Source organism: Eublepharis macularius, chromosome 3, assembly GCF_028583425.1.
Source record: "Eublepharis macularius isolate TG4126 chromosome 3, MPM_Emac_v1.0, whole genome shotgun sequence".
Taxonomy (NCBI): domain Eukaryota; kingdom Metazoa; phylum Chordata; class Lepidosauria; order Squamata; family Eublepharidae; genus Eublepharis; species Eublepharis macularius.
In genome coordinates this window covers 28,357,199-28,370,689 of record NC_072792.1, presented here as the reverse complement: position 1 = coordinate 28,370,689, position 13,491 = coordinate 28,357,199, and the positions used below count along the sequence as shown (strand labels likewise).

General features: G+C 42.2%; 1 protein-coding gene across 1 annotated transcript; it reads left to right on the top strand.

The window, feature by feature from the left end:
• Nucleotides 1-12,040: 12,040 nt before the first annotated feature.
• Nucleotides 12,041-12,478, top strand: LOC129326706 (SH3 domain-binding glutamic acid-rich-like protein 3). Its single transcript, XM_054975005.1, has 2 exons — nt 12,041-12,089; nt 12,211-12,478. The coding sequence occupies exons 1-2, from the start codon at nt 12,041-12,043 to the stop codon at nt 12,438-12,440; spliced, it is 279 nt and encodes a 92-aa protein (XP_054830980.1). The 3' UTR covers nt 12,441-12,478.
• The last annotated feature ends 1,013 nt before the right edge of the window (nt 12,479-13,491 follow it).

Below are 13,491 nucleotides of genomic sequence, written 5' to 3'. Positions count from 1 at the left end.
CTGACTGCCCTGATCAGCCACAGCTGTGCTTTCCTTGCTGGCTGCCAAGCTTTCCCTGTTGAGTGCCTCAGGTTGCCACACCTGAGATGGCTTTGCTCCCAGCTTTTCCTGGTTCTGGATAATCCCCTCTAGCTTGCCTAGAGGCTGGGGCATGGTCCTGAGCTGTCTTTGCTGCTGCTTTTCCTCCCTTGCCGGTAAGGTTGCTGGCTGGAAGCCCTTGCTTTTTGAGCCTTCTCCCTTGGGGCTGTTCCCTCCCTGGTGGTCCTCACTCTCCTGGCCTGTCCCTTGGGCCTTCCACCGGAGGGTGGGGCTAGCTGACTCACATCTGCCCCATCGGACTTTCTAGGACTTTGGTGCTGCTATGCCCTCCTGAGACTGGGGCGTCTCTCTTTCTCCTTCTGTTGTCAGCCTGGTCTGGTCCTGGGTGTCCATTGGTGTGTCTGGGTAGCTGTCCCCCAGCTGCCTCCCACCCCCTTCTTCTGGCAAGTCCAGGAGCTGGGCCCCAGACTCCGGACACAGAGTTGTGACTGAATCTGAGCAAGAATATCTCTTAACAATACCCTTCCTGTTTCCCACACTGCCAGCACAGCATAATCATCATCTGAAAATATATAGTGTAAACCTCACAAATAATGGGTTAGGAAGAGACCAAAAATTCCACCCCATGCAAAAGAACTAGAATCCACCACACCTATATAGCATATATATATATATATATATATATATATATATATCTCCAATAAATATTGTAGTTTTACTTCACCGGTACTTGAAAAGTTCACATTTATATTTCAAATATATTATACGTGCATACCAATTATCAATTTACTCACTGTTATTGTTTATCTAAAAACCTATCATTAAAAAATAAAGTTTTATTATATTACAATGTGTGCCCAGCCAGGTCTTTCATTCCACCCCCCCCCCTCCAAAAAAAACTTGGCTAAGATAGAGCAGCCTTTGATATCAAAATTCCATGTGATTTACTTTTAAAAGAGTTGATAAGCAGTGCAATGCTTTGGTCTTTAATCATGCCTGTGCAATTTTCAATTCTAAATGTTTTATTACAGGCCTGACACGATGAAGAAGGAAGGAGGACAAACAGAAACATGAAAGTTTTCTAGTCTTGTTTGTCCGTTGTCACTATGAATGTCAAACCTTTTTCTTTCTTTTTTTGGACAAGGACATGGCATGGAAAAGGAGAGCCACGCATTGACTTTGCATGGTGATTAGGGAGGCCTTCCAAAGATTGCCATATTCCAAAAGGACAACAAAGTAGAAAAAGGACATGCTAGCCTATTCACGCAACATTTCCAAAGTTTAAAAGAGCAGCTATGTTATTTTGTCATCTATTGTAAAAGAATGGAGTTGTGCGGTACAATATGTCATTTGAGGTGAAAATAATCTAATTTCTTGCCAGGTAAGTATGCATTAAGTTGTCTTAGTCTGCATATATTGATGTGTATCCTGTGGTCCACTTCCGCTAATGGAAAAACCATTACATTCAGGGAACTGCTTTTAAAAATTTCAGCAAGGCAAGCAAGGAAAACTCTGTTGTATCCAACACGCAATTGTTCAATGCATAGCACTAGCAATAGCATCCTAGAATATATGTATGTTTGCACACTCAGACTCCTAGAAAATGCAGTTAAAGAAGCATTTTCAAAGTGGGACGCAGAATGCCGAGTCTATGCTATTGACTGTGCAATGATCCTTGCAGTAATGGAACACCATTTAGTTGGAGATGAGCTCTGTTGATGTTTCTTTAGATACAGGTCATTCACAGTTGAATTGTGTACTTAATTCCTCATGAACAATGCCTCTCTGAGCAGTCCCCCACCACTATACCCTTCATAATCCCCCCTCAAGGTTATCTAACCATGTTTGTTCAAGTCATAGAACAGAGAAAAGGTGGAGTTAATAACCTGGGTGACCTTGGAGCAGTCATTATTTACTTACTTATTTGTTTGTTTGTTTATTTTTATTTGATTTATACCCCGCCCTCTCCACAGATGGGCTCAGGGTAGATGGGCATGCATAGATGGGCTTGCATAGGTGATGAAAAGATAAAAGTGCTCTTGGAATGACTGATCTGTTAGAATGTGTGATCTTTGGGAATGGGGCTATTCAATCCTAAAGTTCCATCCCAGTGACGGAAGGGCTGCTTCCACACACATTGGATAATCCACTTTCAATGCTCTCTAGTGAACATTCGGAACTGCTTTTCCATGGCTGTTTCCACACACATTGAATAATGCACTTTCAATGCACTTTAGTTATCCTTTGGAAGTGGATTTTGTGTTTCACATACGAAAACCCAGTTCCAAATGATCACTAAAGAGCATTGAAAGTGCATTATCCAACGTGTGTGGAAGCAGCCCATGTGTGGAACAAAAAATCCACTTCCAAAGGATTGCTAAAGTGCATTGAAAGTGCATTATTCAATGTGTGTGGAAATGGCCATTGACAGATTTATATGGATTGATTGAGTGGGAAAAGAAAACTCTTAAGCGGCCTCTACGGATTACTTATTGACTTTCTCTTTGGCAGGCTAAACTCTTTTTAATCTAGACTTTTGAAGTGATTGGCCAAGAGTTAGCTTGGAGACAAACTGAGCCTACACCCTAAATTCTCAAGAAGGGAACTCCCGATCTACAGGAAAAATGGTCAGAGCCAGTTTGATGTAAAAGCCAGTTTGGTGTAGTGGTTAAGAGCACAGGACTCATATTCTGGAGAGCCCGGTTTGATTCCCTACTCCTCCACTTGAAGCCAGCTGGGTGACCTTGGATCAGTCACAGCTTCTGGGAGCTCGCTCAGCCCCACCCATCTCAGAGGATATTTGTTGTTGTGGAGATAATAATGACATACTTCATAAACCACTCTGAGTGGGTGTTAAGTCATCTTGAAGGGCAGTATATAAATCAAATGTTATTATTATTATGTTATAACTCAGAGTACAAGGCTGAAACAGTGGCTGAAGGACATCGAGAACCAAGAAGGGTTTGTGACAAGATAAAGTGCAGAACAGGTGTGTTTTGATCATCTTTCTAAAGATTGCCAAGAAGGGTGATCAATGAACTTCCCAGGGAGATAGTGTTCCACAAAGTTAATCCTGTTCCACCACTGAAAAGGCCCTGTTGCATCTTGAGGTGAGGGCATACGAAATGTGGCCTTGCTAGATCTCAACATGATCCCAGTACATTAATATGGGGAAAGGTAGGTAAATCACCCCACAATTGTTTAATGATTTAGTGTCTCCTGCCCCCCAGGTGAGAGTGTATGACTTGAATTAGAGAATTCTAGATTCAGCCATGTAGCTCATGGGATGGCCTTGTCAAGTTGCCATCATTTGACACAACTTGCCTTACAGGGCTGCGAGGATAAAAATAGAATAAGATCATATATCCCCCACTCTGAGCTTCTTGGAGGAAAGACAGGAAACAAATGTGATTAATAATGATCCCAAATTGCACAGGATAATTGAGAGAGGCTTTTAAGCAGGGAAGGATGATAAACTATGCCACATAGGGTAATTTTGAATGTGATTTGTTGTACTGTATTCTTTGTTCCTGTTCTAGCCTCTTTTACAGTAAATATCCTTTCTCCTGAGTTAAGATAAAGGAGGGGGGCAGGAATTAATCAGGTAGTCCAAGATTGGGTTTAGTGGAGATTAAAGTTCATGACAGTGAACACAACCCCTGAGTAATGAGCCTGTTTAACATGTTACCACTACTTTTTTAAAAATTTATTTGCCACTGCAGATCATAATTTTACTGTAAGATACTCGCACTTTCAAAATGCATTCTGTAGTTCCTACCCGCATAGGAGCTATGATTTAAATGGTAAAAAGACTAGTAGCACTGTTAAGACTAACCAACTTTATTGAGGCATAAGCGTTCAAGAACCACAGTTCTCTTTGTCAGATGCATCTGACAAAGAGAGCTGTGGTTCCCAAAAGCTTATGCCTCAATAAAGTTGGTTAGTCTTAACGGTGCTACTGGACTTTTTACTATTTTGCAACTACAGACTAACACAACTAACTCCTCTGGATCTATGATTTAAATGATCCTCCTACATTTTTTGCAGCTGATTGTGCAGTCCAGAACCATGGGATATGTACCCTCCACAATGTGGGGTCCAGTATTAGTCAGAATTCTTGTCCTCATATGGAATTACAACAAATTTCCGCAAATTGTGTTAGGGTTATATTGACTTCGTCAGATGCAAGTTGCATCTTCCTCAGATGCAAATTGCATCAATTGCATCTGATGAAAAGAACTGTGGTTCTCGAAAGCTTATGCTACAATAAAGTTGGTTAGTCTTAAAGGTGCTACTGGTCTCTTTACTATTCCCCCAAGGGGCTGACGTTCCTGACAAGCATGCACCCAAGGCAATATTGCTCCCTTGGCTACTCACTGTCTTAGAATAAATGATGTGTGAGGATAGGGTGAGGGACCCCAGAATTAACCTCAAACCCCAAGCCAAATTGTAAAATGTCACCAAACAAGTTTTATGTTTGTGGTGGCAGAAATCAATGAGTTTCATGGCACATGAAGTCTGTTTCAAACATCTGTCATCATTCATCATTAACATTTTCCTTCATCAGTAACTTCCTTCCTTTCTTCCCAGTAAGGACTCACAGCAACCACATAATTCTCTCCTCCATTCTATCCTCACTAGAAATGGGCACAAACTGGGAAAATACCGAACCACGTGGTTTGTGGTTCAGCGCATTTCACAAAACACAAACTTTCACAAATTTGCCCCTGTTCTTAAACCGGTTTGTTTGGTTTGTGAAAATATCACTTCCAGAGCAGCAGAAGGTCTGCTGAAAGCCCACCCCCCTCATTGCCTAGGAAACTGATTGATCAGCGCCAGGCTGTCTGCAGTAACGAACTGAAAAAGGAACCAAACGAACTGGCCTAAAGTTCATGGCAGTTTGTCAGAAATGGGCTCTGACAATCTGCCGGTTCATGAACCATGAATCAGCCCGGTTCATGACGAACTTTGGTTTGTATTTCGGTTCATGTCCATCTCTAATCCTCACACCAACTAGATTAGGCTAAGGCCGTTTCCACATGCTCTTATTATAAGGACAGCCCACTCACAGAATGCTGGTGACTGGTCGCAGGCTATTTGGCTTCTGTTTTTTCGGTGACTTTTCTGCATCAATGGAAAGTGCGTTCCCAGAAAAGGCGCTGAAAAACCGGAAGCCAAACAGCACGCAACCATTTCGAAAACAGAGACATTTGGATTCCTGGGGAAAAGCCACCAGATTTCCATGAGTGGGCCATCCCTATAAGAGTGTATGGAAAGGGCCTAAGTTAAGCTGAGAGTATTTGACTAGCCTAAGCTTCTATGGCAGTGTGGGGATTCCAGCCTGGGTCTCCTGGTGCTTAGCCTAATACTCTAACCAGTCCACCACTCTGGCTTTGGTGACCACCTCAAACATGTATCTACCTGTGGTGAGGTAAATGTTCTCCAGTGATGGTCAGCTCACTACAGATTAGTAGAACTTTTCATTCCAATATATCCCAGGATCAATTTTCCTTCACAAAAACTCGTGGGATTTTTTTTTACTCCAATATTATAGAGCGACTTGAACAAAAAAGGACCCAAAGTCAAAATCAGTTTTTGACAGGTTGTCTCATGACTTAGATGATTTTAAATAAGAAAACTAAGCAGCAAGTAGACATACTTTGGAGACACTGTTTACCAAGGTGCATGTGACAATGTCCTTGAGCCACTTTTTTATGCATTCCTTCAAGAAAAATTGCAATCTAGGATGCTTTTTTAATTCTGGAGATTTCCTTAAGTGTTTTAAAGCTAACCTTTCTTGCTGTTATCTTTCATAATATTAAAAATGGAAGAGAAGGTTGGCTTGACTACACAGTTGACCTACATTCATCTTTATTCATTTCACTATCAGAAATGTTCACAGGGATTACTGGGAATGCTGCTGACATGGACAGTCATTTTTAGCAGACTGCAAAACATGGGGCAACTAAAAGTTTTTCTTAACTTGCAGGTTACCAGCCATCCCTGGGCTGAGAGACTCATTGGTTCAATTTTCACATCAGGTAGTTTAGCTAGATGTTTAGCCTAGAGAAAAGACAACTAAGAGGTGAAATGTTAACCACCTTCAAGTACTTGAAGGGTTGTCATATAGAGGATGATACGGAGTTGTTTTCCATTGCCCCAGAAGGTCGGACCAGAACCAACAGCTTGAACTTAAATCAAAAGAGTTTTCGGCGAAACATTAGGAAGAATTTCCTGACCGAGTGGTCCCTCAGTGGAACAGGCTTCCTCAGGAGGTGGTGGGCTCTCCTTCTTTGGAAGTTTTTAAACAGAGGCTAGATGACCATCTGACAGCTATGCTGCTGTGAACTTAGGCAGATCAGGAGAGGGAGTGCAGGAAGGGTTACATCAGTGCTGTGTTCTTGTTGCCCCTTCTTACACGCCCAGGGTAATGCCAATCACCACCTTGGGGTCTAGTAGCAATTTTCCCCAGGCCAATCGCCACCTTGGGGTCTAGTAGCAATTTTCCCCAGGCCAATCGCCACCTTGGGGTCTAGTAGCAATTTTCCCCAGGCCAATCGCCACCTTGGGGTCTAGTAGCAATTTTCCCCAGGCCAATCGCCACCTTGGGGTCAAGTAGCAATTTTCCCCAGGCCAATCGCCACCTTGGGGTCAAGTAGCAATTTTCCCCAGGCCAATCGCCACCTTGGGGTCTAGTAGCAATTTTCCCCAGGCCAGTTTGGCTAGGGATTCTGATGGTGTTTTGCCATCTTCTGAGCATGGAGCAAGGGTCACTGGTTGTGGCGGGACGGGGAAGGGGAAGTAGTTGTGAATTTCCTGCATTGTGCATGGAGTTGGACTAGATGACCCTAGAGGTCCCTTCCAACCTGATGATTCCATAATTCTAGATCCTGGTTGCTTTAAAAGGAGCTAAAGGTCTCCATTTTCTTTACCTCTCTTCTCTGCTCTCTCCATTGTCCCCCATTAGGTAGATGACATCTGATATCTGTTCACTATCAGAAGCACATTCCTGCATTAGCTCTTTAAAATTGTTGAAAGAGCTATATATCAAATTATGATGATTTGGGTAGCAATCTTAAGCAGGTCTACTCAGAAGTAAGTGACATCTTATTCTGCAAGGTTTAAGCAGCCTTAGAATTTTACCATTTTTTTTTGCTCAGAAAAGCAATTCTTCTGAGCATGTTGGGTCATTCTGTACTCACCAATGAGAGAAGAGCGTAGCTTCATGAATATCCACAACAATTTTGGTTTAGAAAGTTTGCAGTTCTTTTGTAAACAGACTCATTGGCTTGTCTTTTTTCTAGGAAAGGATTATAGGAAGTTAAATCTCCAAAATCACTTCCTTGGCATCTCATTCCTTCGAGGCCTCATAAATTGCTAGAGTTAGATATTCTCTAAAAGGTTTTCCTTGTCAGTCCCCACTGACATAAAAGGTGCGCTTATCTTTCAAGATAAATATTTGTGTCACTGCTCTCTTTCTTGGAATTTATAACAATAATTGTTACTTTATCACATGTCTCCCCCACCTTGCTCTCTGATACGAAAATGAAATAGCCACATGAAGACATTAATCACTTGCAAATAAAAATGGCTTGCAGCCATGTTAAATCCCTAAACCAAAGCTTCAGGTGGGTGGGCGGAAGAGAGAATAGATGGGGAACAAATGACAAAGATGGCTGTTTGCTTATGCAATCGGTTTCCGGGAGTTCTTTTCATATTTATTTTTTAAATTACATTTTCCCATCCAACTCAGGACTTGATCTGATATAAATATCTAGAGGGACTCGAACGAAAACTTAGCTTAAGGCTTAACAATGGCACAGGAGGATGGATGTGATCAAGCAGGGGGTCTGGAGGGAACCATTATTCTTGGCAAATAGCTAAATGATGGGCTGCAGACGCTGGAAAGTCAGCTGCCTTGAATTCAATGCTGAATGTTTGACTTGGAGGGGGAAGATGAAGTTTGTCTTTTATGCAGAAACAAGCGGGGGATCTATAAGGACTTGCAGAGGGAGATATCGGCTGTTTCCACACACGTTGAATAATCCACTTTCAATACGCTTTAGTGAACATTTGTAACTGATTTTCCATGTGTGGAACAAAAAATCCACTTCTAAAGGATAACTAAAGTGTATTGAAAGTGGATTATTCAACGTGTGTGGAAACGGCCATCCTTGTTGTCCTCCCACAATTTCCTCTCTCTCTTCCCTGAAAGTTCCTATGCCCCTTCCTTTTCCCACTTCCTTCTCTCCTTCCTATCCTCCAGCCAACCTATCCTTATTGGCCCCTCCCCTGCTGACGGGAGGAACCTTATAGGCCCTTTCTCCTCTGTCCCTCCTGCTGATAGACTTGCGGGAAGTGCACACCCCTGTTTGTTCTCCGATAGGCTCAGCCCAAGCAAACTATGGCCCAGTTGTGTGGTGGGGAACCTACAAGGACTTGCAGGGGACATTTTCCTTTCCCCTTTATTCTCTACACATTATTCCTCTTTCCTTTCTCCTGGGTACCCTCCATATCCTCACCTTTCCCTGCTTCTTTCCCTCCTTTCTACCCACCAACCCATCTACCTTTTATCTGCCTCCCCCCATCTCAGTTATATTTACGATTTATTTTATTTATACTGCACATTTCCTCCATAATGGGGACCCACAGCAGCTTACTTCATTCCCCTAGCCTAAATATTATCCTCACAACAACCCTATGAGTTGTGTTGGGCTGAGAATGTGTAACTGGCTCAAAGCTACCCAGTAAGTTTCCACGGCAGAGTGGTGATTTAAACCTGGGTCTCCCAGATCCTAGTCTGAAACTCTAACCACTATACAATATTGGCTTTTGTGGGGTGGCAGCTGTTGAACAGTAGCAAGCAGCCAGACCTGGGTAAGTCATGCACGTTACTGACTAAGTGATATCAAATTGCCTTTTGGTTGCAGCCAAGCCATGCCCTAATGAGTCCTTGCTCAAAGGCAAAAATGGCCCTGGAAAGGGTCCTGCCCCCCACCCTGCTTTTTAATGACAGGAACCAAGGCTTGAAAGTTGACACTACTGTTGTGGTTGCCTAGCATCCCCCACAATGGCCCCTGAGAAGACATTGATTTCTTAAAGTCACAGGCACTACTTCTATTATGGGAAGGTTAACCACTCAATCCTTTTTTAAAACATATACTTCACATTTTTCTGCAAATCTGGGGCAATTTCAGGTTTGTAGAAAGAATTGTCAGTTCATGGCTCTCATCTCTGGATTTAAGTATCCACAGAATTATATATTGATGATGCACAGTACTCCAATGAGGTGTCAAGGCATAAAGGAGAACAGGGCTCCTGATCCCTTTAATTGTTACGCAGAAGCTAGTATTTCACCAGGTGCAGTGCATCCAACAAAATTCCCACTGCTATACAACTATTAAAGATATGGGAGCCCTGCCCTCCTTTGCAAGTCGGTCAACCTGCTCCCCCAGGACTTCAAACTGCTGTCACAGGGATCAAGAGAGACCTTACAATGCAAAACTGTTTAAGTACATTTTCTTTTGATGGGTCTGAGACTGGCCATCCTTCCTGCTTTCCTGCAAACAACCATAGACAGAACGTATATAACTTCACTTCTATTGGTAATCAGTGGAGCAGTTTTCCTATTCCATCAGGTTGGCTTTTTTTACCAAGCCAACATGTATGTTTATAATCATCAAATTCACTCCAGTGCTTTCATCTTTCCATTTCTCATGAATTACAAGTCTCTCTCTATCTCTGCCCTCAATGGATAATCCAGTTGCTTAGCTGGATCGGAAAATGAGACAGGACTTTCTGATCCCACTAAGATTTATTTCATTCTGAATGACTCCTCACTGGATATAAATAAGATATAACTAAGAAAGTGGCTATATTGCTGCAATGTGCTACTAAGTTGATCCAGAAGAGTTAACCATGTTAGTCTGTAGTAGCAAAATAATAAAGAGTCCAGTAGCACTGTTAAGACTAACCAACTTTATTGTAGCATAAGCTTTCAAGAGCCACAGCTCTCTTCGTCAGATGAGATCAATAGATCATCTTATTTTCCAGAACAGAATTTAGATATTTGATACAAATTTCTACATAAAAGGGACTACAGAGAAGAATATGTGAGATTGTTTCAATACAAACTAGCTTACAGGGACAGTATCTGGCTGAAAATGGAACCGTCTGAAATATTCCATATAGGATTGCAGATGGAAAATATGAAATTTGCACAGTTCTTACTAGAAATGCCTAAAACTAGGTGAGTTTGGAAGTCTGTGATAACTGAACAATAACATGCATCTGACAAAGAGAGCTGTGGCTCTCGAAAGCTTATGCTACAATAAAGTTGGTTAGTCTTAAAGGTGCTATTGGACTCTTTACTATTTTGCTATTTAAGTTGCGCTCTGCTAAGATATAAAGAGCTATTCTGATGGTATATTTATTTATTTACCCTAGTGCAGTCTATATCATGCTTCACTCTATGTATTTTTATGCCAATAAAGGATTGATTGATTGATTGATTGATTGATTGATTGATTGATTGATTGATTGATTGATTGATTGATTGATTGATTGATTGATTGATTGATTGATTGATTGATTGATTGATTGATTGATTGATTTGTATGTAAAAATCCCATCAGCCTACACAAAAGCCTGTTTGGTGCATTCTGCATTACGTTCCTTTAAACCTGGTTTAAGCTCTATTAATCTGTATATTTAAACCAAGTACTCACTGAAAACAATAATAATATTTTTTAAAAACTTTGCCCAAGATCCAGTTGATTGAGTTCTTTTGGCTATGTTTCCTTGGAGCTGAAGAAGTGAGATTTGCCTCTTCCATAAAGCAAAAACTATGGCACTAGAGATAGTAAATCAATCAAGCAATTATGTTGTATATGTAGAAATGATGGGTAGCTTGACATGGAGTAAAAAAAAAAAACACCCTTCATCATGAGCTGAATTTAGTGCAAAACTTTGTCAATCAATACAGCTCATGTGGGTATATATTTCAAACACTTGTAGTAATCATCCTAGAGGTTCCCAACGCTGGCTGTAATGAATCAGGCCACAGAAGTTCATGAAAAGCACATTATGTATGTGATAACTTTTAAGAAATAACTGGTTTAATGGCTGCTGTTGTCGGAGGTGGGGGGGTTGGCAGAGGTTGTATCTCCATAGCAATGTTTCCATGTTTTGCATTCATTACTTTTGAAAATAGAGAAACATTCCCATTGGCAATGGAAGATCCACATAGGACTTTTCTCTATACTTTTCTCTATTAGCTGCTATTTTCCTTTATTTTCTCCTTCACATGGCACCAAGGGGCTTTTTAAAGGCTTTTTAAAAAATCAGTATTTGCTGCAGTGATATAGCAATAACTGTTTTTTTTTAAAGGCCTCAAAAAGCCTGGTGGTGGGGAAAATAGCAGCCATGGGGAACTGATGGAAGGAAAATGGCACCGATGTGGACATTCCTGTCCACATAATGTGCTATCATTATTGGTCTGTGTGATGAAATACCTTTTTACCTCAGGGTTTAGCCTTGACAAAACCTCCACATTTAGTTTTAAAAGTTTGTTCAAGCAGAAGATAGGTGGGAAGTGGGAAATCATTCGCTCCCCTGAATGCTCAAGTACTAGCCATCAAAGCTTTGGAAATGTTAATCCAGCCAGAGACAATGAAATGGTCATCTTGTACCTTGGCTAGAATCTGACACCTAGGAAAGACACGCATACTTGGAGTCGAAGAAGCTAGACTGTATCTTCCTCATGATTTCAGGAAAAGATTCTTTGGCCAATAAGGGGGTAGAAAAACAGAAGAGATAAAGGGCCAAGCTAGAAGTGACGAATTACACTTGAATGGCAAGTGTACAGACTCACAAGTATTCTTCCCTGTTCACTTGCACTCCACTTGCACTCCACTTGATCACTACATGATAAAGTGGAGTGCAAATGGAGTGCAAGTGAACAGGGAGGAATGCATGTGAGTCTGTACACTCACACTCCACTATGGGCCTCACGGTCTACTGCACCTTGGTGACCAGCTCCCGGGAGATCAAGGGCGAAGCTACAAGTGACAAATGACACTTGAACAGCAAGTGTGTTTCTCCCTGCTCACTTGCGCTCCACTCAATCCACTTGCCGTTCAAGTGTCATTTGTCACTTGTAGCTTGGCCCCTAATCTCAACAGAGCGAAGTGACCAGGATCCTGGATGGAAAGAACATCAAGTACATTCTGGTGGATATTTCCCAGGACAATGCCTTGCGGGACGAAATGAGGGCCAAATTGGGCAACCCCAAAGCCATTCCTCTGCAGATTTTCAATGGGGACCACTACTGCAGGGACTACGAGTTATTTGTGGAAGCAGTGAAACAAAACACCCTGCCAGAGTTCCTGAAGCTAGCCTGAGCACATTACTTCTCTTCCTCCATCCTTGCTGGCCTTCTCCCTCCCTTCCTACCCACCCCAACCAAAACTTGAACTTTGCATTCCGGACAAATCACCGCCTAACCTCGTAAGTCAACGTCGAACCTGTCCTGGCCCTGTAGGACCAAACCTCTGCTCCCTTCCAGCTGCCTGACTTCTGTTGCCTGCTTCACTCAGTAGGGCCTTGGAAGGGAATCCACCAAAAGACAATTTGCACGTTCCCTCAAATGCTGGGCCTTACATCTTGTGCCTCTCTGGATAAAGAAATCTGACCAGTCCAAAAAAAAAAAAAAAAAGATAGGTGGGAAGTGGGAAATCATTTGCTCCCCTGAATGCTCAAGTACTAGCCATCAAAGCTTTGGAAATGTTAATCTGGACAGAGACAATGGGCCAAGCTACACATGACGAATGACACTTGAACAGCAAGTGTATTTCTCCCTGTTCACTTGCCCTCCACTCAATCCACTTGCTGTTCAAGTGTCATTCGTCATGTGTAGCTTGGCCCAATGAAATGGTCAGCTTATACCTTGGCTAGAATCTGACACCTAGGAAATACACTCATACTTGGAATCGAAGAAGCTAGACTGTATCTTCCTCATGATTTCAGGAAAAGATTCTTTGGCCAACAAGGGGGTAGAAAAACAGAAGAGATAAAGGGCCAAGCTAGAAGTGGCGAGTTACAGTTGAATGGCAAGTGAACAGACTGAGGGCCAAGCTACAAGTGACAAATTACACAGGTTGGACACTTGTCAGCTTCCCTCAAGTTTTGATGGGAAATGTAGGCATCCTAGTCTTGCAGCTTGGCTCTCTGACTGCTGTCCAATGGACTTTTCAACTGTCACTTGTCCAACATTCCGCCAAGCTGCCTACATTTCCCATCAAAACTTGAGAGAAGCTGACAAGTGTCCAACCTGTGTTATTCGTCATTTGTAGTTTGGCCCTGTTCACTTGCACTCCACTTGTGCTTTACTTGATCAGTGGAGCGCAAGTGGAGTGCAAGTGAACAGGGAGGAATACATGTGAGTCTGTTCAC

Excerpts from the sequence above, each read along its gene's own strand:
- LOC129326706 (XM_054975005.1), top strand. The coding sequence starts at position 12,041 with ATGGGCCTCACGGTCTACTGCACCTTGGTGACCAGCTCCCGGGAGATC. Across the intron at positions 12,090-12,210 it reads GACCAGCTCCCGGGAGATCA|AATCTCAACAGAGCGAAGTG; the intron begins AGGGCGAAGCTA and ends AGCTTGGCCCCT.